The following is a 24,000-nucleotide window of genomic DNA, read 5'->3' on the forward strand; positions in this document are numbered from 1 at the left end:
TTTGATTTTAACTGCTTTTCATATAATTCGAAATGGTGGGAGATCTAAAGGTCAGAGGTCAAAAGTCAGAGTGTGAAAGTTGTTAGGCATGAGGAGACGCATGTGTGTATTGAAGTGTCATGGCTGTGGGTCAAACAGGGCATGAGTTGTACCTGTTCAAAGTTGGCATTTTCAATTGAGTGCTACAGCGCCACCCTTTGGCCAATGGTTGTGAGTTTCGGGCCTTTGCCGTTTGGCATAGCCCTCTACCATATTGCCGAGTTTCATAAAAAGTGACCACGCGGTTAGGCCAGAACTGCCAAAAACGGCGGAAGAATAGGGAAAGTGTAGAGACGTAATAAGGCTTCAAGCCTGATAGGCCTCGAAACCTTAACTAGAAAATATTGTTCCTGAAGAAACCATGTGGGCTCGCTTCAAGACAAAAAAAAAACAGTAGTATAAAAAGTACAAATTCAGTTATGGTCCCAGGCAGTGCTCTGTTTGACTGTCTGTGTGTTGTGTGTGGGTGTAGACTTGCATCCGGTTGATCAGATTGGAAGCACCTGTTTCCATTCTCCTAATTGTCATCAGTTACACACCTGCTTGTATAGCTGATGGTAGTAAGGGTGTGGAGGGGTATATTGGCGGGAGTGATGGGTGTGGGGTGATCCCCCTGGCTATTTCCGATGGTTCATGTTTGTGTTACAGTATGTTCGAAACACAGTGGACCAACAACAGCAGATAACGTGGCACCCAAAATCATCACAGTGAACACTTCACACTGGAGTCAACACAGCCATTAAGGGTCCTATGTAATATTCTAATATTTTGATTTATGGATTTATTATTATTATTATTATTATTTTTAATTAATAATCCAATATCGTGCAAGAAATGATGTGGTCAATATCGCTCAGGCATGTTATGAAATAACATGACTATGTCCAACAGGATGCTGATAACAACTTGGAACAAGAAATGGATGCAGAAAAGAACAGAAAAGGTGTGGGGTTTTTTCGGTTCTTGGTACAGTTCAATGCTTGAGGAAACCAGTGAGTAGGTTGTTGGCTGGTTTTACCTTCTGTTTACCAGGGTTGTACATCCTCAATATCTTATTACAAAACTATATGTACCAGGTGTTATACTACTATTAATGTGGACATTATTTTTCATTCATATGATTCTCTTATCTCAACCACTCTCTTTTTTCTCTTGCAAACAGCACATTTTGTGATACAGCACAGGCCAGTGTTGATCCAAAAGGTGCCTACAGTCATGGCTATAGTAGACTAGTAGTAGAGTAGAGAGTCTAGGAGACAGGGTCCATCCTGAGATCTATGCCCAGATTAAAGTTGAGAAGACAACCATGACCCAAATGAGGGAACTGTACACAACAACTCTAGATCCAGGAGGAATCGACATCAAAGCAGCATGTTATGATGCCATTAAACAACACCAACCCTACCTGTTGAAGAACCTTGGTAAGATCAGATGTACATTTATTTGTTTGTTTGTTTGTTTGTTTGTTTTTTTGTTTGTTTCAGGGGTAGGGTAAGGTGGTATTTTTGGGTTATAGGCTACTTGTTTTTAAGGTACAAACACTATATTCTATATTCTGTAATCATTGCTATAGAGTGTTTGTTCAGTAACAGTGTTAAATAGCTCTATATTTTGATAGTAATCATTGGTGTAGAATGTTTGTTCTATTAACATAGAAAGATTGACCAATTTACCAATGAGAGCACCCAGCACACCCAGTGTGTATTTCCAAACGCACCCATTGATTTATGCATACTTTGCAGATTAAAATGTAGCCTCAGTTCAGGTCATTCTTCAGTCATGATGTTTAATGACTTCTTCTATTTACAGGGCCTCCACTCCATGTCCCACGTTCACCGGTGATGTTTAATGACTTCTTCTATTTACAGGGCCTCCACTCCATGTCCCACGTTCACCAGTGATGTTTAATGACTTCTTCTATTTACAGAGCCTCCAGTCCATGTCTCACGTCCACCAGAGCTTCCAGTCCATGTCTCACGTCCACCAGTGCCTCCAGGGAGCACAAGCAGAGAGGACTTTTTACAACATGAGTCCATGTGATCAGTTCACTGCTTTTACACAAACCCTTCATACACTGAGATTGTTTGGATACGAGTACACCAGTGGTTCTCAAAGTGAGGTCCTTGAATGGGTCTCATTAAAACATCAATTAAAACATCATTAAAACAAGTGGTTTAGAATAGTAGTTATGAAAAAATAGCAGATATACAAGCTCGCTGTACATCATTGTACATCTGCTATTTTTGAACAAAATTGGAAAAAACTTTGAATAATTTTGAATAATTTTGATTTTTTTTAAACACAAAGCTTCTCTTCGAGGGGTCCCTGGCACAAACTCCCTGGTCTATGTCAAAGAGCTGTGTCTTGGACATCGTGGGAGTCTTTGGATCCTGATCTAACTCTGAGATTCCCTTGCCTTTATATCAGGGTCCGGGGGTCCGGGAGGGGGGGGGGGGGGTCCTCAGAGTTAGGCATTCTGTGTCGTGGTCTGACTCACGGTGGTATCCATGACAACTAGGACTAGCAAGTATCTGTAACTATAGCAACCAGTCCAACAATGCTATGATGTGAAAGCCTCTTTACAATGTTAGGATATGGAGATACTAATAATATTATTATCATTGTTATCATTATTAGCATTATTATCATTGTGTAAATGCTGAACATTTACACAATGATAATAATGATAATAATGCTAATGTTCAGCATTAATAACATGGCCAACAGTGAGACCAGGTAAAGTGTTTAATTAGTTGTGAATTTTTGTCATGTGTTTTTCTCACAGATTCCTGTCGACTTTCACTGGACGAAAACACAATAAACAACGACCTCATCCTGTCAGAGAGGAACAGGAAGGCGAGGAATACAGGGCAAACCCAGCGTTATCCTGAACATCCACACAGATTTACCGCAAACTCTCAGGTGTTGAGTAAAGAGAGTATGTCTGAACGTGGTTACTTTGAAGTAAAATGGAGTGGATGGCTTGGTGTAGCAGTCAGTTATATAGACATCAAGAAAGAAGAAGGGTCTATCATGGTTTGGTAAGAATGACAAGTCCTGGATGTTAGGTTGGTACCCTGGTTCAGACTACTACAGGTTCAGACACAACACAATTGAGACTGAACTGTCAGGACCTCGTCCCTCCACAATGTTCGGTCTCTTGGGTAGTGGTGTAGTGGGGGTGGACGTAGATCACAGAGCAGGTACTGTGTCATTTTACCATGTTAATGGAAACACAATTACCTACATCTATACAGTAAATACCACCTTCACACAACCTCTCTATGCAGGGATATATGTTTTGGTACTACATCTACAGCAGAGGTGTGTAAGATCTGGTAGTCAGAGAGCAGCTAAACACAGACAAATAAAGGTTCCAACTAGAACCTAAACTGGTTCTTCACAGTGATGTCATAGCAGAACCATTCTTTGGGTCCAAAAAAGAACCTTTCAGGCCAAAGGTTCTTTAAAGAACCATTTATTTTAACCCATTAAAACCAGGAAAGCATCATGTGTCAATCTTCTCTTCTGGGGTCTTTGGCACAAGTCTTTGTGTGATGGAACTTTTTATTTCCTTTTTATAATGAACCACTTGAACCCAGCATCCCAATTCTGGGGGGAACATTCACCGACAAATAGCCGATCTACAAGCTCACAATGCGTCGCGCTGTCACACGTTGTGAGCTTGTAGATCGGCTATTTTTGGTGAAGAGGTTTGGTGTAGTGTTTGTGTGTGTGGGGGGGGGGGGGGGGGTGGCGGGCCAAGGTCAAAGGTCAAATGCATTAAGTATGGTTTAAGAAGTTAAATGTCTGAAAATACACATTAAAATGAAAGATAATGTGTAAACAAACAAATCACAAAAATCACAACGGGGCTGCAACCCGTTGTGAGCTTGTAGATCGGCTATGTTGTATCATCGATATAAAATATTGCAACATAAATGTTGTTTGCATTGTAGTCACTTGGTAGAATAGTTAGACTACAGCTTTAGATAAACTGTATATGAAACTACATCTTTATTATGATGATTACTGTCTATCTTCAATCATTATCTTATTATTATTCATGTGTCTACTCTATGTATGTTTTTTTTAAACAGTTTATCATAATTAGGGGATATCATGTTGTTGTCATATCAACCGTATACTTTATCATACGACAAATAGCAGATCTAGCTCACAACACGTCACAACGCTATTTTTGGCTGGGGAAAGAAATGTATAACTTCTGAAAGATTTTGAGAGATCTTGAAATATGAAAAATGTGGGGAAATGTTTTGGGGAAAATCGACGGGACGGCAGAGTTAATGTGGATAAATGCAAATATCGAGTCATGTTAAGTTCAGTTTTATCATCTTTATTGAAATAAAAATATTGAATCATGAGTTTGAAGTCATTTGTCATCTTATTTGGGAACAAAGTATCAAAATACATTTATTTGAGTGCAGTACTAGAGTATTTTTGGATACTTTCACACCACTACATTTCTAGGAAGGGAGAAAAGTACATATGAATGTACCATTAAAAGGCCTGTTCCAAAAATAGTTTTTAAAAAAAATAGCAGATCTACAAGCTCATGTCTACTATTTTCTCAAATAACTTAATTTGAGTTAAGGAGTTGACAATTACAAATTGTTAATGGTTGGTCCCACCTGTTATAAAATGGAGGCTCCAGGTGAAGAGCTTCAGTTTGACTTGGGTTAAGCTAGTAACAGCACCAAGGGAGAGCTGCCAGGGCCTTCATGGAAGGCATAGCCTGATTTTCAGTTATCTCAAGTTCTTGGTTTGTTGTTTCTTTAGTTTAGCTTTTCAAGTGTTCATTTCTTATTTTTGGCTAGTTTCTTTGTTTGTCAAGTTATTATTGCACTACCTTTTTTTGGTGTACCTGAAGGTAAATACATATAAAAAACCTGCATTCCTGGACTGGTCCAATTGTTGGAGCCTTCAAGCCGTTCAAGCCTTTTCACAGTCGGGTGCAGCATCATGCACTTGGACACATCCAGCCACTTAAAAAGAAGAACATGTGGAATAGTACCAAGCTATAGTCTCAAATCTCTCCACAGTTAAGATTGAAGTATGTTTATAATTGAAACACCAGCCTCCTCAAATGACCACTGATGATAATCTTAATCCTACTACTACTACTGCTACTACTACTACTACTACTAATAATAATAATAATAATAATAATAATAATAAGTGTAATAATAATAATAATAATAATAATAATAATAGTCTTTCATTCCACTGTCCTCATACAGACAAACCAGCAGTTTTTGGTATGCTTCTCCAAAATAAAACCATGAAAAAGAAAAAGAAAATGTTGCGGACCACCTGTGGTCCACGGACCACCAGTTGGTCCGCAAGATTTTCACCAGTGGTTCCCAAACATTTTATCTCAAGACCCAAAAGAGAAATGAGATGTTTGCCCGGGACCCAAACTAGTGAAAATAGCAGATCTACAAGCTCACAATGTGTCGCTTCGCGCCGTGTTGTGAGCTTGTAGATCTGCTATTTTCACCACGTCTTAAACATTTATTGATTTATTTATGTATTTATTTATGGAAATAAATATTTCATAGTATATTTAGTAATATTAGTAATATTAGTTACTAGTAATTAGTAATTTAGTAATATTTAGTAATATTTCATCTATAAAATACTATTGAAAAATGTTGTTTCTAAAAGTTGCTTTTAATTGATGAAAAGTTGTGATTTTCTTTTTTGTTTAAATCTTTTGAAAAAAAGGGGATATTTACTTGCGACCCAAACATGGGTCCCAACCCACTGTTTGGGAACCAGCGGTCTACAGCGTGTCCCGGTAAACTGCTGACAGCACTTGAAGGAATCCCACGTCAGACCGTTTTATTTTCCACCCCAGACCAAAACACAATGGCTTATTTTGTCGGGGAACGAAAAAAAAAATAACCTCTGCTATCTTCAGGCCACTTGTTCCTGCAGCGCTGAAACGTACATGAAAGCCATACAATGGCAGACTGTGATAGAGCTACTCAAATAAACCACGATCTGCGGCCTAAAAAAAGGAACCGGGGGGAAATGTGTGACGTGCACAGAGCATGTGCCACACACGCTAAGTCAACACGCTGTGTTTCTCTACAGCTGAAGTACTAACAGAGGTGGAAGAATTACTCAGATTTATTTTTTTTACGCAAGTAAAAGTAGCAATACCACATACTCTGTTTTTACAAGTAAAAGCTCTTTATTCCACATTTGACTTGAGATACAGTACGTATTGGCTTCAATTACCAAAAGTAAAGTTATTCATTATACCCATTATTTCACAAGTTTTGTTTTTCTTTAAGGTTTTCAAAATGTGTCAAAATCTTTCAAAAATAGCCAACCAAAAGCTGTCTACAAGCTGTTGTAGATGGGCTATTTTCAAACAGAAATAAAATATGGCTTATGTACTTTGCATTAATTATGCAAATCTACAAAGTAAAAAGTAAAAAAGTACAATATTTGTATCTGAGATGTAGTGGAGTATTGGTATAAAGTATTGAACAATGGACATAGTAAAGATCAAGTCAAGTACCTCACTTTTGTACAGTACTTGAGTAAATGTACTTAGTTACTTTCCACCACAGGACACAAAGCCATGTGGAGGATATTTGTCTAAGGATCTTCACATCTTTGTGTCCTGTCCTCTCTGTTGGCGTCGTGGTGTGTGTCCCTGTCCGTCCCACGGCCCGTGGAGTCATAACAAACGGTGATTCCGTCATTGGGGCGAAACGTCTGGGTGTCTGGACAGATGCGTCAGCGTGTGATTCCTGAAGGCTTCAGGTGAAACGCAGGAGATGGCTGGTTTGTTTGAACGCTGAAGGTCGTCCAAATATTCACACAGGACCAACGTGCGCGTAACGTGCACCGCCAGTCCAGCGCACACGTTCTCCTTAGATAACACCAAAGATCTAAAGTTGGAGCTGCAGTCACTTAACTACTTGAGCCCTATGGGTCCCTATTCTGGGGGGAACTTCTGTGAAAAATAGATGATCTACCACAACGCCAGAGTGAGCTTGTAGACCAAAAAGACATACAAAAAAACTGTGTAAAATAGTGAACCAAAGTTCACTATTGAGTTCACTAAGTGATGTAAGTGATTTTCTTTTGTTAAAATAAGTGTTAAAATAGCTCTATATTGTGATAGTAATCATTGTTCAGTAACAGGATCTCACTGTCTCTCCAGCGCTTTAGTAAACAGGAAAAAAAAAATCAGGTCGGGGTACCAATTTCATCCAATTAGGAGAGAGAACTCATACAGGATAAACATAATCCACAATTTTTTTTGCAAAACAAACATTGCCACTACTCCTACCCTACATGCGAAACTCACGTAAATCGGTACACATTGTCTATGTGAACAAGACATGTTTTGCAGATTCCATTCCGATACAAACAATTGTTTTCCAACTTTTGTGAGAGCTGGGCTGTTTTGCACAGAACGCCACAAATCGGGAACGCAGCGGCCGATTCTCGTGAAAAATGTGTAGGCAGGCCCTATCTGTTAGCGTCCTCGTGTATTGAAGGCTGCACCTCACGATCAACACAAACCTGGGTAGGCAACCCGGCCTGGTGGAGATCTATACGCTCTTAGAAGTGCAGTTTTCTAGTTTCCTGTGGGGGTGCATACGGTGTTAATACGATAGTATACAAATAATAATACGGAACCTGGTCCACTAAATTTTGGTTATTGAGCTGCTATTCAGCCAGCTCTTTATGGAGGACTTAGAGCTAATCTACTTAAAGTGATACTCTCCCCTCCACTCTGAGCCACACTGTAATAAATTTCAGTGCAAAAAGTTAGGTCAATTCACTTCTTCTCTTTAACTCAACGAGCTCTGATAAGTTTAGGAATTTAACTTAAATTAATGAATTCACAGTCTCAAAAGGTTTATGTCAATTCACTTCTTCTCATTAACTCAATGAGCTCTGATAAGTTTAGGAATTTTAACTTACATTAATGATTTTTCAAAAGTTAAAATTGCTTTCATTCATTGTGTTGACTTTTGTCATGTTGACTGAACTTTGGTCTTATATGGGACTTATCGCTATGAAATAAAATACAAATAATGATATTGTTATTATTAATAATGATAATAATAATAGTAATAATTCTTCCTTTTATTATATACATGGGAAAAAATGCCACTGGGGAATGGCAATAAGTAGTTATATTGCTTTTGATTTTGAGATAAGGCTGTTTAAAACATTACATGGTTGAAACATAATAATAATAATAATAATAATAATAATAATAATAATAATAATAATAATAATAATAATAATCCTAGAAATACAACTTCCTTTTTTTATTCATGGGAAAAAAAGTATCTTATGCTACTGTGGCTGTTTAAAAAAAAAAAGTAAAATATACTCAATATAATTGTGTCCTTGATTTTGTGGCTATTATTTGAGTTAACATTACATAAAAATATCTATAATTGGAATGCACTCATTCTAGTTAAATAAAATATAATGATTCTGAGAATGATATTTAAATCTAACTTAATTTTATCTGTTAGTTTTTAAGGCTGAAATCATTCTGAGAATATTGTTTGAATCCAACTTAATTTTATTAAGTAAATCTTACAGAGCTGAGTAGTTGACTCCACCCCTTTCCCTTGATTGGTCAAATAACTTGATCACCAGAAGACATTCATTTCACTTATTAATCGCTCTGTCTGAGGATATCTTCCATTTTAAGGTCTACCCGGCAACATATTCATGATGCAAAAATCAACAATACACACTCTACTGTTTTTAAATACAAAAAAAACGTTCATTTATCCAATTTTGAGCAAGATAACTCCAAGTCCCAGAATTCCATAGTGCTCACTTCCTGTCAGAATGCGCCTTTTTTCCACACTTTCTCCTGGAACGTTCTGGTACAGAACAACCAACCAGTTCACACAACTCAAAAGAAAGGTATGTGCTCTGCTTTTCTGCCGTTTTTGTTGTAAATGTGAATATAACACATGTAAAATAAGTGTGTTAACGTTGTTAGATTTGAGAGTTGTACTGTGGGATAATATGATATGGGCCAGCTTCATGAAGCAACATTATGCTAATGTTGTGCTAACAAATAGCCGATCTAAAAACTCACTGTGTAATGTTTAATGTGGCTGGGTGCTTCACGCTGTTAAACATGTTTAATGCACGATCATTTTTGCATTTCATACATTTTTACCTACTAGCTGTTGTGAGCTTGTAGATTTGCTATTTTGGTTCTTTGTGTATGTCGGACTTAAGGTCCTTGCACACTGGTGCGTCTTTTCGTTGCGTTTTTTTTTTTTCATTGTTTTTTCAATTTTTTTCATTGTTGTAAAAAAAACGCAACGAAAAGACGCACCAGTGTGCAAGGACCTTTAAGCGTTGATTGTAGCGTCAGTTTTTCAGTTATCTTGGAATGGTTTGCATCATTTTAATCACAAGGCCCGTACCTTTAATGGTATATAGGTTGACTAGGTAGGTGATACACACACTAGTGTACATGTGTTTGTTTGTGTGGAAAAAATGCAAAAACCGCTTGGTGTTGGTGACCTGGTTGCTTATTTCTGACACAACCTGGCAACACAACCTGGCAACCCCAGGTTGGCGAGGGCCATGGAGGATCAACATAAAAACATTTACACGACAGTTTTAACAAAATATGATTGTTTTTTGAGATTCACATTAGACACAAGCCAACAGCCAAGTGTTACCTTTCAAAACGATCGGGTAGAAATAGCGGATTTTACCGCGAATTCGCGATGTTTGGATTGAAACTGAGGACTTAGTTAAAGCAATGCAAGCAGCTCTAACCTACTGTTTATGCATTTATTTCATGTCGATTTAAGCTCTGACATTTATGGTCTGACATTTATGTCAGACCTGGTCTAGGCCTCTGTGAAGAGTGTGACTTGGCTATTGACTCATTTTGAATTAAAACAATTTTCTTCCTGACTTTTTCTGCTTTTATGAACAATGGCTTTTTGAGAAACGGTCACATATGTCCACCTGTGTCTCACCGGCCTTTTTTTCCCCTTCAGGAGACAGAAGAAATTCTGCCAAGTCATTCTGCCTCATTCCTTCTGAAGGAAATTGTGTCTAGGTGTGTATATTGATCTTCACATTTACAGATTTGTTAAAATATATGTACAATTACTTTCTAACCCTCCTTTTTTTTCCCTTTAGTGCAGAAGCACCACTGCTGTTGTGTGTGTATATTGCTCAATGGTCAGACCTTTGATGTCACGACAAAGGTGTCATACATTGAAACTAGCCGATCTACAAGCTCACAACACGTCGCATCTGTGACGTGTTGTGAGATTGTACATCGGTACCGATAGATTACAGCATGGATATGCAGCCTAGACATTTGATTGACACAAAGATGGTTTTCATCTGAAAATAAATATTGTGAAGGCATGTGTTATAGCTACGTTGTTTTCGTTATGTGCCTCCAGATGCCGTGGCAGTGTAAAAAGTGCGGATTCAGAGGGACAACCAGGGGTAACCTTCTCCAGCATTACCGCTTACAGCACAGGACATTTGAGGTTAGACATGTGCCATGTCTACATTACAGTTGCCCCTGCTCTTTTAAGACACTGAGTGCTCTCCGGAACAAGACCTTTGCCCTCAGACGACATGAAGTCATCAATCTGTGTCCAAGTGTTCCAGCCATGATGGACCGTTGGCCTTCCCTGTTTGACCCTTCTCAGGTGAGTTGCCATTTTAATCCCTGTTAAGTTATTTTGGTTAAAATAATTACTATTGTGATCGCAATCATTGCTATAAAAGTTTTCCGTTTCTTGGATCCCTACAGCTCTTTAATAAACAGGAGAATAATTGTCAGGTCAGAACACCAATGTTATCCATTTAGGAGAGAGCTCATTCAGAGTGCAGGACAAACGAGTGAAATATGAAGTGATGACAACAAAGAAAATCTGAACTGGTACACTATTACATTTAAACGGTTATCAGCTTATAAATTGGATGTGGATGAAATTGGCAACCCACCTGAAAATGTATTTTCTGTGTATTCTGCTCTCCCTGCCCCTGAATCCTTTGCTCTTCTATCCCCTGATACCGCCACAGATCTTCTTTTCTCTACTCTATCCTCTTCTCTCGACCATCTCTGTCCCCTCACCACCAGGCCTGCACGCCAAACTCCACCTGCCCCCTGGTTGTCGGACTCAGTGCGGACTGAGAGGTGAGAAGACCTTCTCACCTTCCAATCTCTCATTTCTACTTTTTCCTCCTCTCTATCAGCTGCTAAAGCTGCTTTTTTCTGCACTAAAATTCAGGCTTCTGCTTCCAACCCTAAAAAACTCTTTGAAACTTTCTCCTCTCTCCTGCAACCACCACCCCCTCCTCCCTCCTCGTCCCTCCTCCCTGACGATTTCGCCAACTTCTTTGACAAGAAGGTGAACGATATCCGATCCTCCTTCCCTCCTCCCCCGGCTGGTGCCCTGCGCACTACCCACACCTGTCTGCCTGCCACCCCCCCCCTCTCTACCTTCATCTACTCCTCTTCCCCCCCCCATCCCCTCTCTATCCCACTTCTCTCCCCTCTCCCCTAACGAGGTCCTTCTCCTTGTTACCTCTAGTCGCCCCACCTCATGCTCTCTGGACCCGGTCCCATCCACTCTGTTGCAGTCTATTGCACCTGAACTTCTTCCCTTCTTAACCCACCTTATTAACACCTCTCTGACATCTGGCTACTTTCCCTCTACTTTCAAGACTGCCAGAGTCACCCCCCTCCTGAAGAAACCGACACTTGACCCCTCTGAGATCAAGAACTACAGACCGGTTTCCCTTCTATCCTTCCTATCTAAAACCCTCGAACGTGCTGTCTTTAAACTGTCCTCCTATCTCCACCAGAACAACCTCCTGGACTCCAACCAGTCTGGGTTCAAAGTGGGTCACTCGACAGAGACTGCCCTCCTGGCAGTGACGGAGTCGCTCCATGCCGCTAGAGCGAACTCTCTCTCCTCCGTTCTGATACTCCTGGACCTGTCTGCAGCGTTCGACACGGTGAACCATCAGATCCTCCTCTCCACCCTCGAGGGGATGGGTGTCTCAGGCTCTGCACTCTCCCTGTTTGCATCCTACCTGACGGGTCGCTCCTACCAGGTGATGCTGAGAGGGTCTGTGTCAGAACCACTCAGGCTCACAACTGGGGTCCCCCAAGGCTCGGTTCTGGGTCCTCTTCTTTTCTCTCTCTACACTACATCTCTTGGTGCTGTCATCCACTCCCATGGCTTTTCCTACCACTGCTATGCCGATGACACCCAGCTGATCCTCTCATTCCCCCCCTCTGATACCCAAGTGGAGGCACGCATTGCTGCTTGTCTGGCTGACATCTCGGAGTGGATGTCGACAAACCACCTGAAACTCAACCTGGACAAGACCGAGCTGATGTTCCTCCCGGGGAAGGGCTGTCCGCACCGAGACATGGCCATCACCATTGATAATGCTGTGGTGACCTCAACTCGGACTGCGAAGAATCTGGGTGTGACCCTGGACGATCAACTGACGTTCTCGGCAAACATCGCATCAGTGACAAGGTCTGATCGATGATACATTTCTATTATTTCTGACACCCCTTGAGAGCACATGTTTTTTTAAAGTACCAGTTAATTTTGTTCCACGTCATCCTAAAAGTGCCCCCTCTCCTGCTTTCCTCAGGTTTGTGTTGATGTTCCCGGGACGTCCAAGCTGTGTCTGGAGCTGCCGCTGGTCATAGGCACCATCCCTCTGCACCCGTTTGGAAGCCGTACCCCCAGCGTCAGCAGCCAGTACAGCTGCAACCTGGAGTGACTTCGCCTCGCCATCCCAGAGCAGCCTGAGCGTAAGTACAATGTCTTGACTCGTCGCTGTCGGGCAGAAACCTCTTTATCTCCATATTCTGAGGTTTTGTGTTTTTTCATAAATTAATGCCCTACTTGATCATACTACAGCATCACACCAAAATATCAAAAATAGCAGACCTGCAAGCTAAAAGTTAAGACACCTAGTGTCACACAGGGCTTGGAGTTCGGGACATGCTGTGTTCAGATTCCGGACAGAATCCCAGAATCTCGCCTTTTTTTTGTTTTCCCTTCCCTCAGCTCCTCCTGACTACAGCTCCGTGGTGACGGCGGAGGAGGCGGAGCAGCGCACCTCCTCGCCCCGTCCCACCCCGACGGAGGACCTGAGTGGGATCCTGCAAAGGCCGCTCATGGCTTTCGTCCAGGAGTTCCGCTTCCTGCCTCCTCCAGTCTACAGCGAGGTGAGTAGCGTCTCCTCGCGCAGCACAAACCTTGCCGCTCATCCGTTAACCAGTTAGCTTTAGTTTTGGGTTAGTTGTTGTTATACTGACATGTACATCACAGAGAAAAAAAAGAGTCTAGAATAACTGAAAGTGAAACAAAGAGAGCTCAGGAGGAGAAATTGAGGGGTTGAAAGAGATAAGAGACTAAATGAAACCAAAACTTGGGGAGGCTGAATATATTCCAGCTTGAATAGCCAGGTGATCAGATCTCTTGCCTACTGCCTACGATCATACCAGGCAATGATCTCAAGATAATTATCTATATTCAGTGGTGGACAAAGTACCACAGTACTCAGTACTTGAGTCTAAGTGTAGATACTCCTAATCAAAAAATCATAGTTGACCCACTTTGTGCTGCTGATAATCTCTAAACTTGGTAAACCATCACTCCTGGAAACGAAGATAAAAGGAAATCATTAAAATCCTTGATTTATTTTCCCGACCAGGAGAGAATCACTCATATAATTAATAATACACTTCCATACACTTCTGTCCCCTGATAGAACAAGGTCTTGTGAGGACAGACTCCCCCCCCCCCCCCCCCCCCCCCCCCGAAAGGATTCCGATTCTAACAATAATCGATTATGTTTGTGTAAATAATATTTTTTCATAACTACTATTAACATTATTGTCTATGCTTAGCCGCTGCCTCTGATACAGAAACTGGCAGATAGTCTATTTGCCTGCCTGACTGTGTTTGTGTACATTGGAAACATAAAATCATCACATTCATATATGTATCTTTGTCGTTTTATTTCCCCAAAACAGGACTCCGCGGATGCTGAACTCGGCCTCCCCTGTACCCCATGCATCCGAATCAGAGGTTTGTAGATAAATCCATTTGTTCTTAGGTTTACTGATGCGACATTTGTTGCGATGAAAAGGTATGGAGTTGGTTGATTTTGTTTTGTAAATGGTGCTCAGAATGTTGATTAGGGCCAAACTCTTTAAATGGTAAGTACACTTGTATGTAAAGTCTGACAAACTAAATGCAGAATACCCTTTCAAAGTATTTCTTGCTTGTTCTTACCATAACCTGTGTATGAACTGAGTATGGAAGATTTGGCATGTGTGTACATTATTGTTTCTTTAATTACTAATACATATTGTTTTTGTGATCTATGTTTAAGGTGACCATCTATTCGAGATTGCTGTCGATCAGGAAGTTGTGAATGACCACATCACCTCCCCCATTGTGGCCCTGAGCTATGCTTTCAGCTTGTTTTATGTCTGCAACATTGAATATCCAAAGGAGATGTCTCTTACCCTGGAATTCATGCAAAGGTATGTTTTGATCCCATTGACACTCAAAAATCGAGCCAAGATAGATCTAAACACCGCCTAAACATCGCCTAAACATCGTGTAACCATCGCATACGCATCGCCTAAACATGCATACAGGTGCTTATTGCTATTTTGGTCATGTTTTTACTCTTCCATTGTAGATGGACCATATATATGGATATATTGGTGACTCCCATAATTTGCTGAATACAGAATGAAGGTGAAATGACCCAGGCCCGGAACAGGAGGCAGCTAGTGACCGTGATGAAGACTCATCTGATGAAGACTGTGCATCTGCTGCATTAGCAACACTGGTAAATATAGACACCTGGTTTTTCCTGCTTCCTTTACAGAAGAAAAGTAACTTCTTTGTATCTACATTGATTGTCTTATTTTCTTTTTTCCAAAAAACCACATGAACCCCCATCTGAAAAGGTACATTTCTAATCTTAACCTGAATATTTTCCTAATTGTAAGCTGAACTCTAGAAATATTATGTAACCATAAAACATCCATTTCACTTGTGAGGACCTGGAAAATTGCCCTCACAATGTCTATTTTGTCAATTCTACTATACTTGTGGTGACATTTAACCCTCACAAGTATAGTCATACACACACACACACACACAGTATCAAACCTGATACTAATATCTGTCTGGTCCCTGCAGGGATAACGGGCATTCTGATGAGTGCTGCGACGCTGCCGTGTGTCTGACCAGACCGCCCAAGCTGGTCCTCCACCCTCCTCCTGTCAGCAAGAGTGACATCAAGCCTATCCCTGCCCTGGGCCACTGCTACCGCAAGACCACCAAGAAGCAGACGCCCAAAGGGTGAGTGCAGTGCCCGCACATGTGCCAAATGTGCCAGAAAAGGTTGCCTTCCAGCTACCACTGAAGTCATCTCCATATTTGGGCCTCACCATGACAAAAGAAGTGACTGTTTGGTTGTCAGACTCAGGACCTCTTACTGTGTCATTATAATGTGACTTTTTTAATGGTGTAGCACCGAAGGGGTCAGCCGTTTAGAACAGTGTTTGTATGTATGTGCCCCAACATTTTGCCCTAATATGGAGTAACACGTGTCATCAAACAATTGCCCAAGTTCCACACGGCTCCAGAATGGCCTCCAAACTGCACACCTATTAATTTGCTTGCACAGACAGGGAAGCCACATTGTTTTTAGAACCTGTCTTGTTTCTTTTTACCAACTGAGAGTAGACATAGGCATAGATCATGTTCATCCCTGTGGGCTTGTTGTGCTTTTAAGGTAGCACCGCTGTTATTTGATTCTGAACTGTTTCCTTCAATACTAATGATAGGAAGGACTCATGCATTCTCCTCCCCTTTCTCCCATCTTCACTCCTCTGATTTCTTGTCCTTCTCGTCTTGTCTCTCCAGGCAAGACTCCAGAGGAGGTGGTAAAGAAGTATCTACAGAAAGTCAAAAGTCCACCAGAGGTATGACTCATAATTCTCTCTGTAATCAAACGGTAGCATTGGAGCAGTGAGTTGAAGTTCCCCTTTGTTCTGTTGACTCTCTGAGATCTCCGAGATGATTCAGAGATTAAAAAGAGCAGCATATATCCTCCTCCTCCACTCTAATGCCCCATCCTTCCACTTCCTCCTCCTGTCTGTTAGCACTGTACCATCTGTATGGAGCCGTTAGGGGGTCCTTTTGGCTACAAAGGCCCTGGGGTAGGGCCCGTCTCCAGGGCAGAGTCGGTGGGGAGACTGGCCCAGGGCGGACACCAGTACCACCTCCACTGTCTGGTGGCCATGTACAACAACGGCAACAAGGACAGCAGGTAGGAGTCCTCATAGGAGCACACCCGCTTACTCACAAATACTCTGTTTTATCATCACTGCAACACGACTGGTGGAGGTTGGGGCGGCCATAGCTGAGTGGTTAGTGAGCCCGCCTAGGGAGCCAGAGGCCCTGGTTGCCCCAGGTACGATTCCAGGCCAGGCCAGCAAATGTGTCGATGAAATGAAATTTGTCCCTGAGCAAGACTCTTAACCCCTAATTGCTCACAGGCCCTCATTGGAAACAAGACCGCAAGGACTTTCATGAACGGACCTGTTAAAGAAATTATCCTTATCCTTAAGTGGTAAACTTTAAACTCCTCTCCTCTCTTCCAGCCTTCAGTGTCCAACCTGTAAGACCATCTACAGTGTGAAGACAGGCAACCAGCCAGCAGGGAAGATGGAGTACCACATCATCCCCCACTCTTTACCAGGACACCCAGACCGCAAAACCATACGCATCATCTACAACACAATTCAGGTACGACACAGACCAATGTGTGATTCCCCTCGATGCTTTTGACTTTGGTATGAAACAGTGTTAAGGATACTTCCCCTAGAGAACTTTACAAACACCCTACATAATAACCACAAAGGTTTCTTAAAGACGTGACAGCCATTCATTAATGTAGTGGTTCCAGGTTGTGAGGAAATGTGATGGATCCTCTACATTTTAGTGTATGTATTCTGTTTTCTTTTTTTGTCTTCTAATCTAGTTTATTTAGGTTGGTGTAGTATTTTTTATTTTGTATGTATTTTAGTATTGTTAAGTGTGTTATTGAATGTTAGTTTGTTCACAAAACCACAACAATTAGGTTGTCTGAGCAGAGATGATCTTGGTGTATGACTCTGTGTACTGTGGCCGGAACCAAATAAATTGCAAAAGGAAAAAACAAAGGTTTAGACTTTAATGATGATAAATTAATTGATGTGACCCCTCTCTCTCCCTGACCAGGGGCCTGAGCACCCGAACCAAGGCAAGCCCTACACAGCCAGAGGCTTTCCTCGACACTGCTACCACCCTGACAGCGAGAACGGCCGCAAGGTACCCACTATCCACCCTCCAAACTACTGTACGAGTCAGCGTCCAGAATTATATTTTCTGATTTTAGTTTAGTCTGCAATATAGTTTACCAAGTCTAGAGGGTTTAAGTGGTCAATATAACATGTTTTCTCTGTTTCAGCTGCTGTCTTATTGGTGTGGTGTTGCTGTTCTGACCGTCTGAATGACCCGGACCCTCGCTTTCTACCCTGTTGAAGGAAATCTACTCATCACTCCCAAAGACCATCTTGTTACGGTAATGTTTCATTGAGGATGTGTTGTTAAAATGTTTCACATTTAGTCAAGAAAAGACTGGGATCCCTGCGTCATTTCCAGGGGGTGTACTTGTTCATCAAGCTGCCTCACGCTACAGAAATAGGAGATGGCCTATGGCTAAAGTGGTTAATATGTGTTTTCTCTGCTTTTCAGCTGTTGGTGTCTAATGGTTGCTGTTCCGGACCATGATGTCTACACACTCCTTGCTGCCTACTGAATGAAAGCTGCTCTGCTCATCACTTCACTCCAAGGACTTTCTTGTTAAGGTAATGTTTGATGATGTGTTGATTTAAACAAAACCTGAATTTGTTCCTAATTTATTTCATGATATGCAATTAGCCTCTTCTGTTTTTAATGTTTCATTACCAACATGGTTAATGCAACATGTGTTCTTGTTTTCTCTGTGTTTCAGTGATTGCTGTTCCTGACCATCTGAGTGACGCACACTCCTATGACAGCATAGGAGAATGCAGAGATTGTATTTTCCGCACCAAGAGGTGAACACTCAATTAGTGGACCAAATGTTTTATCAGTAAAGTATAATGTTTAATATAATGATGTTTAGGTCTTAATTTAGTTTTAGGAAATACTTCTAAAAGCAATTGTCTGTGGTCAGAGATTTTTGTTTGTAGGTAGCACAGGGTTTCAGTTGCGAATGAGGGGCTGGTTAACAGCTCAATAAGGTCTTTCAATCTACAAAATGTGTCAACATTAAAACACTCTTGGTATCCAGCATGTGAGAGTGCACCCAAGTTCTCTGCGGCCACAGACAAAACAGCCACTTTGATGTAAGACCCAAGACTTTGAACAAATACACCAGTGTTGTCCAATATCTGAATGTCTCTAATCAGAGGATCCAAAACTTTGATGTAACCATATTGTTTTATGTGTACAGTTTTGCACAATACAGCTACATAAATTTAAGTTAATGTTGACCTCGACCTGTGGCCCATACAGTGTTAAAATGAATTACCATTATTTTGTTAAAGGCATTCTGAATGGTCTAGGTATGTGTGACTCATGTTTTAAAAACATGTTTGATATTAAGACCCTTAAGTTGAATCAAATGATTTTTTTTTACTATGCATCAATTCTTAAAACCAAGATGTATCTTTTTATGGTGTTGATGCCTGTGTTCAAGCAGAAGGATGGAGTTCAAATAAAATGTATTTTTCAACAATGTAATAATTCAGTGACTTATTCCTTGATTTGAAATGGCAAGTTCTATACATGGATAAGTTATTTTAACTTGAAGCTGTGAGTTATAATAATATAGAAATATATGTTTGTTCAACGAGGTAAGGAAATAATATTAATGATGATTATTATTATATTTGCATTGATAATATGTAATTATTAAGTTCAATTAACTTTGATAACTTGAAAAACGATGTTGAGACAACTAGAATATTGTAGTTGAGTCAACTTTATAAACTGGAATTTCTCAGTTGAAACAAAGTGAATAGTGAGGTTGTCTTAATTTGAATGTTCAAGTTCAATCAACTTTGATAACTTAAAAAACAATGTTGAGACAACTAGAATATTGTAGTTGAGTCAACTTTATAAACTTGAAAGTCTGAGTTGAAACAAAGTGAATAGTGAGGTTGTCTTAATTTGAATTTTCAAATTCAATCAACTTTGATAACTTACAAAACAATGTTGAGACAACTTGAATATTGTAGTTGAGTCAACTTTCTAAACTTGAATTTCTGAGTTGAAACAAAGTGAATAGTGAGGTTGTCTTAATTTGAAATTTCTCAGCAGCTTTTGAACCTACTATTTCAAGTTCAATTGGGCTCACATTTATTACAGTGCACTTGAGGCTCATAAACTGCTGTGTTCTGAGTTTTAGGATCAACCTACCTGGTCTGCAGCTTTTTTTTTATGTTAGGGTTAGCCTACTTGTGATGTGTGATATTGTCGCTGTCGCTCTTTCACCGCCACGTTTCACCGTTTCAGCTCTCCTTCAGCAGCCGCTGCTTCTAAATGTAGCCGCTTTTCTGCAATAGTTCTGTCTTCTTTCACTTTCTCCACGCTGTTTGGTGCCCCCCCAAGTTTGGTGCCCTGTGCTTCAGCACTGCCAGTGACACATCTAACTATGTAATTAGAAATGGATGTTAACCACATTAACCTATCATTTTGTGTTTCTTATTTTAATTTAGAAAACATTGAAAATAGCTCATCTCTACGGTACAAGCTCAAAACGCATTTCGATGTGATACACCGTTGACACTATTAGAAATGTTTTCTAAATCCTAACAGTTTTCTGAAAAAACATATGTTGCTATATCAGTGGTGCTCAAAGTTTATCATGTCAGGGACCCCCAAAATTATATATATTTGGCCATGGACCCCCATCTCAAAATATGTTGTGCCAGGGACCCCCAGAAGCAATTTCAGTTAAAAAATATTCAATCATTATAGGTGAGTGGCATCATTCATGATTTGAGGCATTTTGTTCAAAGCGTTCTTGCAAACTTTAGATGCCAATCTTAGCCAATCAGGATGGAATATGAAAAATCGGACAGAGCCATCTTGATCACATGACTATAGAGATAATGTGTACCGATTTGTGTGATGTTTGGCTCCTGAAACATATGTGGGGCAGAGGTTCAGAGGTTCCACAAAACATTTAAATTACTCTTTTTCATGTATTATTATTTTTATTATTATTATTATTATTATTATTATTATTATTATTATTACCCTTATTATTATTATTATTATTATTATTATTATTATTATTATTATTATTATTATTATTATTATATTACTATTATTATTGTTATTATCATTACCCTTATTGTTATTATCATTATTATTTATATTAGTTATATTAGTTATATTATTATTATTATAAAAAGGCAACAACAGTAAAATACCCCTTAGAGTCCCACATGTGAGTGCTCCCCCCCTCCCCCACACACTCCCCAGCAAGTTATATTATGTCTCAACTCCTGTGAGAAGCGGCCCCGGGTGACCCTCCACTCCATCCCATGAAGTCACAGGCCTGCATTTTTACAATGTTGTTACACAGTTTCACATTTCCATTTCTTTTAAAATGCTTCATAAATGGAATATTCTGGAGCGGAATGAACCCCCCTAATGACGTTGAGGAGCTGTTTTTAATGTGCTCCCCGCGGGACGGAGCCCAGGTCTGTGTCTAGCTAGCTAAGCGGAGGTGAAAGCAAGTTTAGTGGAATGAACGTCTGCAAAGCTGCAATTTGGACAAACAATGTGGGAGCGTGTTATTATTTTGTTCCGAAAAGCATTACTTTTATGACGCTGAATCCCCCTGACCCTCACTCCTTTTTATTTTTATTTTATTTAGTCTAGCGTGAGTGTGTACACTGCAAACTGACAAATAGGCCCTTCTTGGGTTTTTTTCTTTTTTGTTTATCTTTTTTTACACTGATACTCTTGCCATTTGTTAGGCCTGTATATTCTCTCCTATCGAGATTCAAGATTTGTTTTTGATAATACATCTCATACAAGTGTACGCAGGAGTCAAATTATTTGGTTTCGGCCCGCTGGCGTAGCAGTCCGGGCACCGACAGCGTGTTGCAGGTTCGAGTCCCGATCCCGACGGCCTTTGCTGCGTGTCACTCCCCATCTCTTTCTCCCGATTTCATGTCAGCCTTACTGTCCTATTACACAAAAATAACAAAGAAACAATAATATGTATTTTTTTATATCATTTTTTTATCCCACGATTTTGTATCCCTTTTTCACCCAGTGCCAATTATCTATGTGATCCTGGGCGCTATACTCCCCCCGCCAGCTTAGGGAGCCCAGAGCCGAGCTCAATGCATGAGATTGTCGATCGGCTATTTTCAACAAAAGCTTTCCCCACAATAACAGAATAGAAAACAATAGAAAACAGAAAATACACTAGCATTGAGCTCTGACGGACTCCGCTCAAACGTTATGGGGTTTAAGTGGTTAAAGGTGCTTGAGGGTGCTGTGTGCACTGTGCATGAGTCCTATACAGCTGTGTGCACTGTGCGTGAGTCCTATACAGCTGTGTGCACTGTGCATGAGTCCTATACAGCTGTGTGCACTGTGCATGAGTCCTATACAGCTGTGTGCACTGTGCATGAGTACTATACAGCTGTGTGCACTGTGCATGAGTCCTATACAGCTGTGTGCACTGTGCACGAGTCCTATACAGATGTGTGCACTGTGCATGAGTCTATACTGTGTGCACTGTGCATGAGTCCTATACAGCTGTGTGCACTGTGCATGAGTCCTATACAGCTGTGTGCACTGTGCACAAGTCCTATACAGCTGTGTGCACTGTGCATGAGTCCTATACAGCTGTGTGCACTGTGCATGAGTCCTATACAGCTGTGTGCACTGTGCACAAGTCCTATACAGCTGTGTGCACTGTGCATGAGTCCTATACAGCTGTGTGCACTGTGCACAAGTCCTATACAGCTGTGTGCACTGTGCACGAGTCCTATACAGCTGTGTGCACTGTGCATGAGTCTATACTGTGTGCACTGTGCATGAGTCTATACTGTGTGCACTGTGCATGAGTCTATACTGTGTGCACTGTGCATGAGTCTATACTGTGTGCACTGTGCATGAGTCTATATTGTGTGCACTGTGCATGAGACTATACTGCTCACAAGGTGCAGCAGTGGCTGAGGAGGTAGAGCGGCAGCTTGGGAATCGGAAGGTTGCCGGTCCGATCTCCCACTACCCCTGGGTTAGTGTGAAAGTGTCCGCAAACCGTCTTAATGCTCCCAAAGTAATTTAATAATAGAGCGGTCAAAAATAACAACAACGTTGTGTCCTTCGTCAGATATCTGACGAAGGACACAGTCCGTCTTTGGATGTGCGTGCTCCTCTTGACCGCTTTAGTGTGAAAGTGCCCTGACTCCTGAACAAGGCAAAGAACCCCCAACTGCAGGTTAGGTTTGCAACAACCCGCACATTAAAATGAACTAATGGGTGGTGTGGTCGGTGGACCACCGTACATACTGTGTATGGAGTCAAATGTACATTGGCCCCCCAGTCAGCTCTGATGTCAGACACAACAAGAACCTTCACCGCAGCCTTTGGAGGCCCCGTCAAATGCACATACTGTAATATACATGCACATATATGGAGAATTGGAGATCAACATGCACTGATGTCAGACTCAACATTTTGGCTTTTCAAAAATAGCAGATATACAAGCTCATAGCTCTCTAGCGGTGACGCGCTATTAGCTTGTAGATCTGCTATTTTTGAATAGCCAAAAGTATAAAATAATGGCTATAGCTCAATTCTAAAATGACACGGATGCGTTCCCGGATTGAATGGGTTAAAGTGTCTGCAGTGGGAGGCAGTGTGAGGAATGTGTGTCCTGTTCCAGTGCAGTCCAGGGTCTTGGGTCTCGGGCCACGTTATGGACAGGTAAGTTATTCCCCCCCCAACCCCACCACACCACACCCCCCTTCCGTACCCCTCACAACTCTCTCCCACACCCCCTCAATGTGGACTCCGGGTCCTATTAACCTGTCCCTGAGAGTTTGTTTCTACATGGCCTGTGTGTGTGTGTGTGTGTGTGTGTGTGTGTGTGTGTGTGTGTGTGTGTGAGTGCGTGCGTGCGTGCGTGCGTGCGTGCGTGCGTGCGTGCGTGCGTGCGTGCGTGCGTGCGTGCGTGCGTGTGAGCTGCTTTGCTACCACACAGCTCTGTCTCTCTCGCTCTCTTTTTTTTTAAAGGGCCAAAGGAATGCTGGCCAAATGAATTGCACCATCACCACTGTGTGTGTGTGTGTGTGGGGGGGGGGGGGGGGGGTATAGCACGCCACGGGAGCTTGTCTGCTCACTACAACCAGGCAAAACACACAGCTCCATTAGGGGGCAGGGTCCAAGTATGTGCGCTCGCTAAGTGTCCGGTGGTTTCAAAACACTAAACCCCCCCCCCAAAACACGCACACACACACGCGCACGCGCACGAGCACACGCACGCACACACACACACGCATGCACACACACACACACACACACACACACACTCACGCACCACCACCGCCACTATTATCCACATTCACCCTAGCGGTCCCAGTTTGGGCTTGGCTTTATTGGCGGAAACTTTCAAAAGTTGCGAAAATAGGCAAACTACAAGCTCACAGTGCACGCAGCTTGTAGAGCTGCTATTTTCGCTGTGCGAACACCATCGTTCAATGAAGTATAAAATAGGGCTTAAGTGGTTCATTCTGGATTAAAAGGAGCCCTTACACACAGTCCCAAA

At 41.4% G+C, this 24,000-nt stretch overlaps 3 protein-coding genes across 3 annotated transcripts in view; 2 read left to right on the top strand and 1 right to left on the bottom strand.

Moving 5' to 3' along the window:
- Window positions 1-24,000, bottom strand: part of npr3 (natriuretic peptide receptor 3) — a 371,704-nt gene that overhangs the window by 205,728 nt on the left and 141,976 nt on the right. The window lies entirely within an intron of this gene.
- LOC308088510 (uncharacterized protein) lies at window positions 12,812-16,073 on the top strand. Its single transcript, XM_080432978.1, has 7 exons — window positions 12,812-12,889; window positions 13,149-13,309; window positions 14,120-14,174; window positions 14,482-14,635; window positions 14,849-14,949; window positions 15,306-15,467; window positions 16,035-16,073. The coding sequence occupies exons 2-5, from the start codon at window positions 13,259-13,261 to the stop codon at window positions 14,862-14,864; spliced, it is 276 nt and encodes a 91-aa protein (XP_080289104.1). The 5' UTR covers window positions 12,812-12,889; window positions 13,149-13,258; the 3' UTR covers window positions 14,865-14,949; window positions 15,306-15,467; window positions 16,035-16,073.
- On the top strand, window positions 15,051-18,643 carry LOC308088205 (E3 ubiquitin-protein ligase DTX4-like; the record flags this gene model as incomplete). The annotated part of the gene is made up of 10 exons (XM_080432613.1): window positions 15,051-15,070; window positions 15,306-15,467; window positions 15,640-15,668; window positions 16,035-16,093; window positions 16,274-16,440; window positions 16,775-16,919; window positions 17,394-17,483; window positions 17,623-17,736; window positions 17,910-18,022; window positions 18,169-18,643. 8 exons carry the CDS (start codon window positions 15,051-15,053, stop codon window positions 17,662-17,664), a joined length of 714 nt encoding a protein of 237 aa, XP_080288739.1. The 3' UTR covers window positions 17,665-17,736; window positions 17,910-18,022; window positions 18,169-18,643.

Source organism: Gymnoscopelus braueri, assembly GCF_963280865.1.
Source record: "Gymnoscopelus braueri genome assembly, chromosome: 7".
Classification (NCBI taxonomy): domain Eukaryota; kingdom Metazoa; phylum Chordata; class Actinopteri; order Myctophiformes; family Myctophidae; genus Gymnoscopelus; species Gymnoscopelus braueri.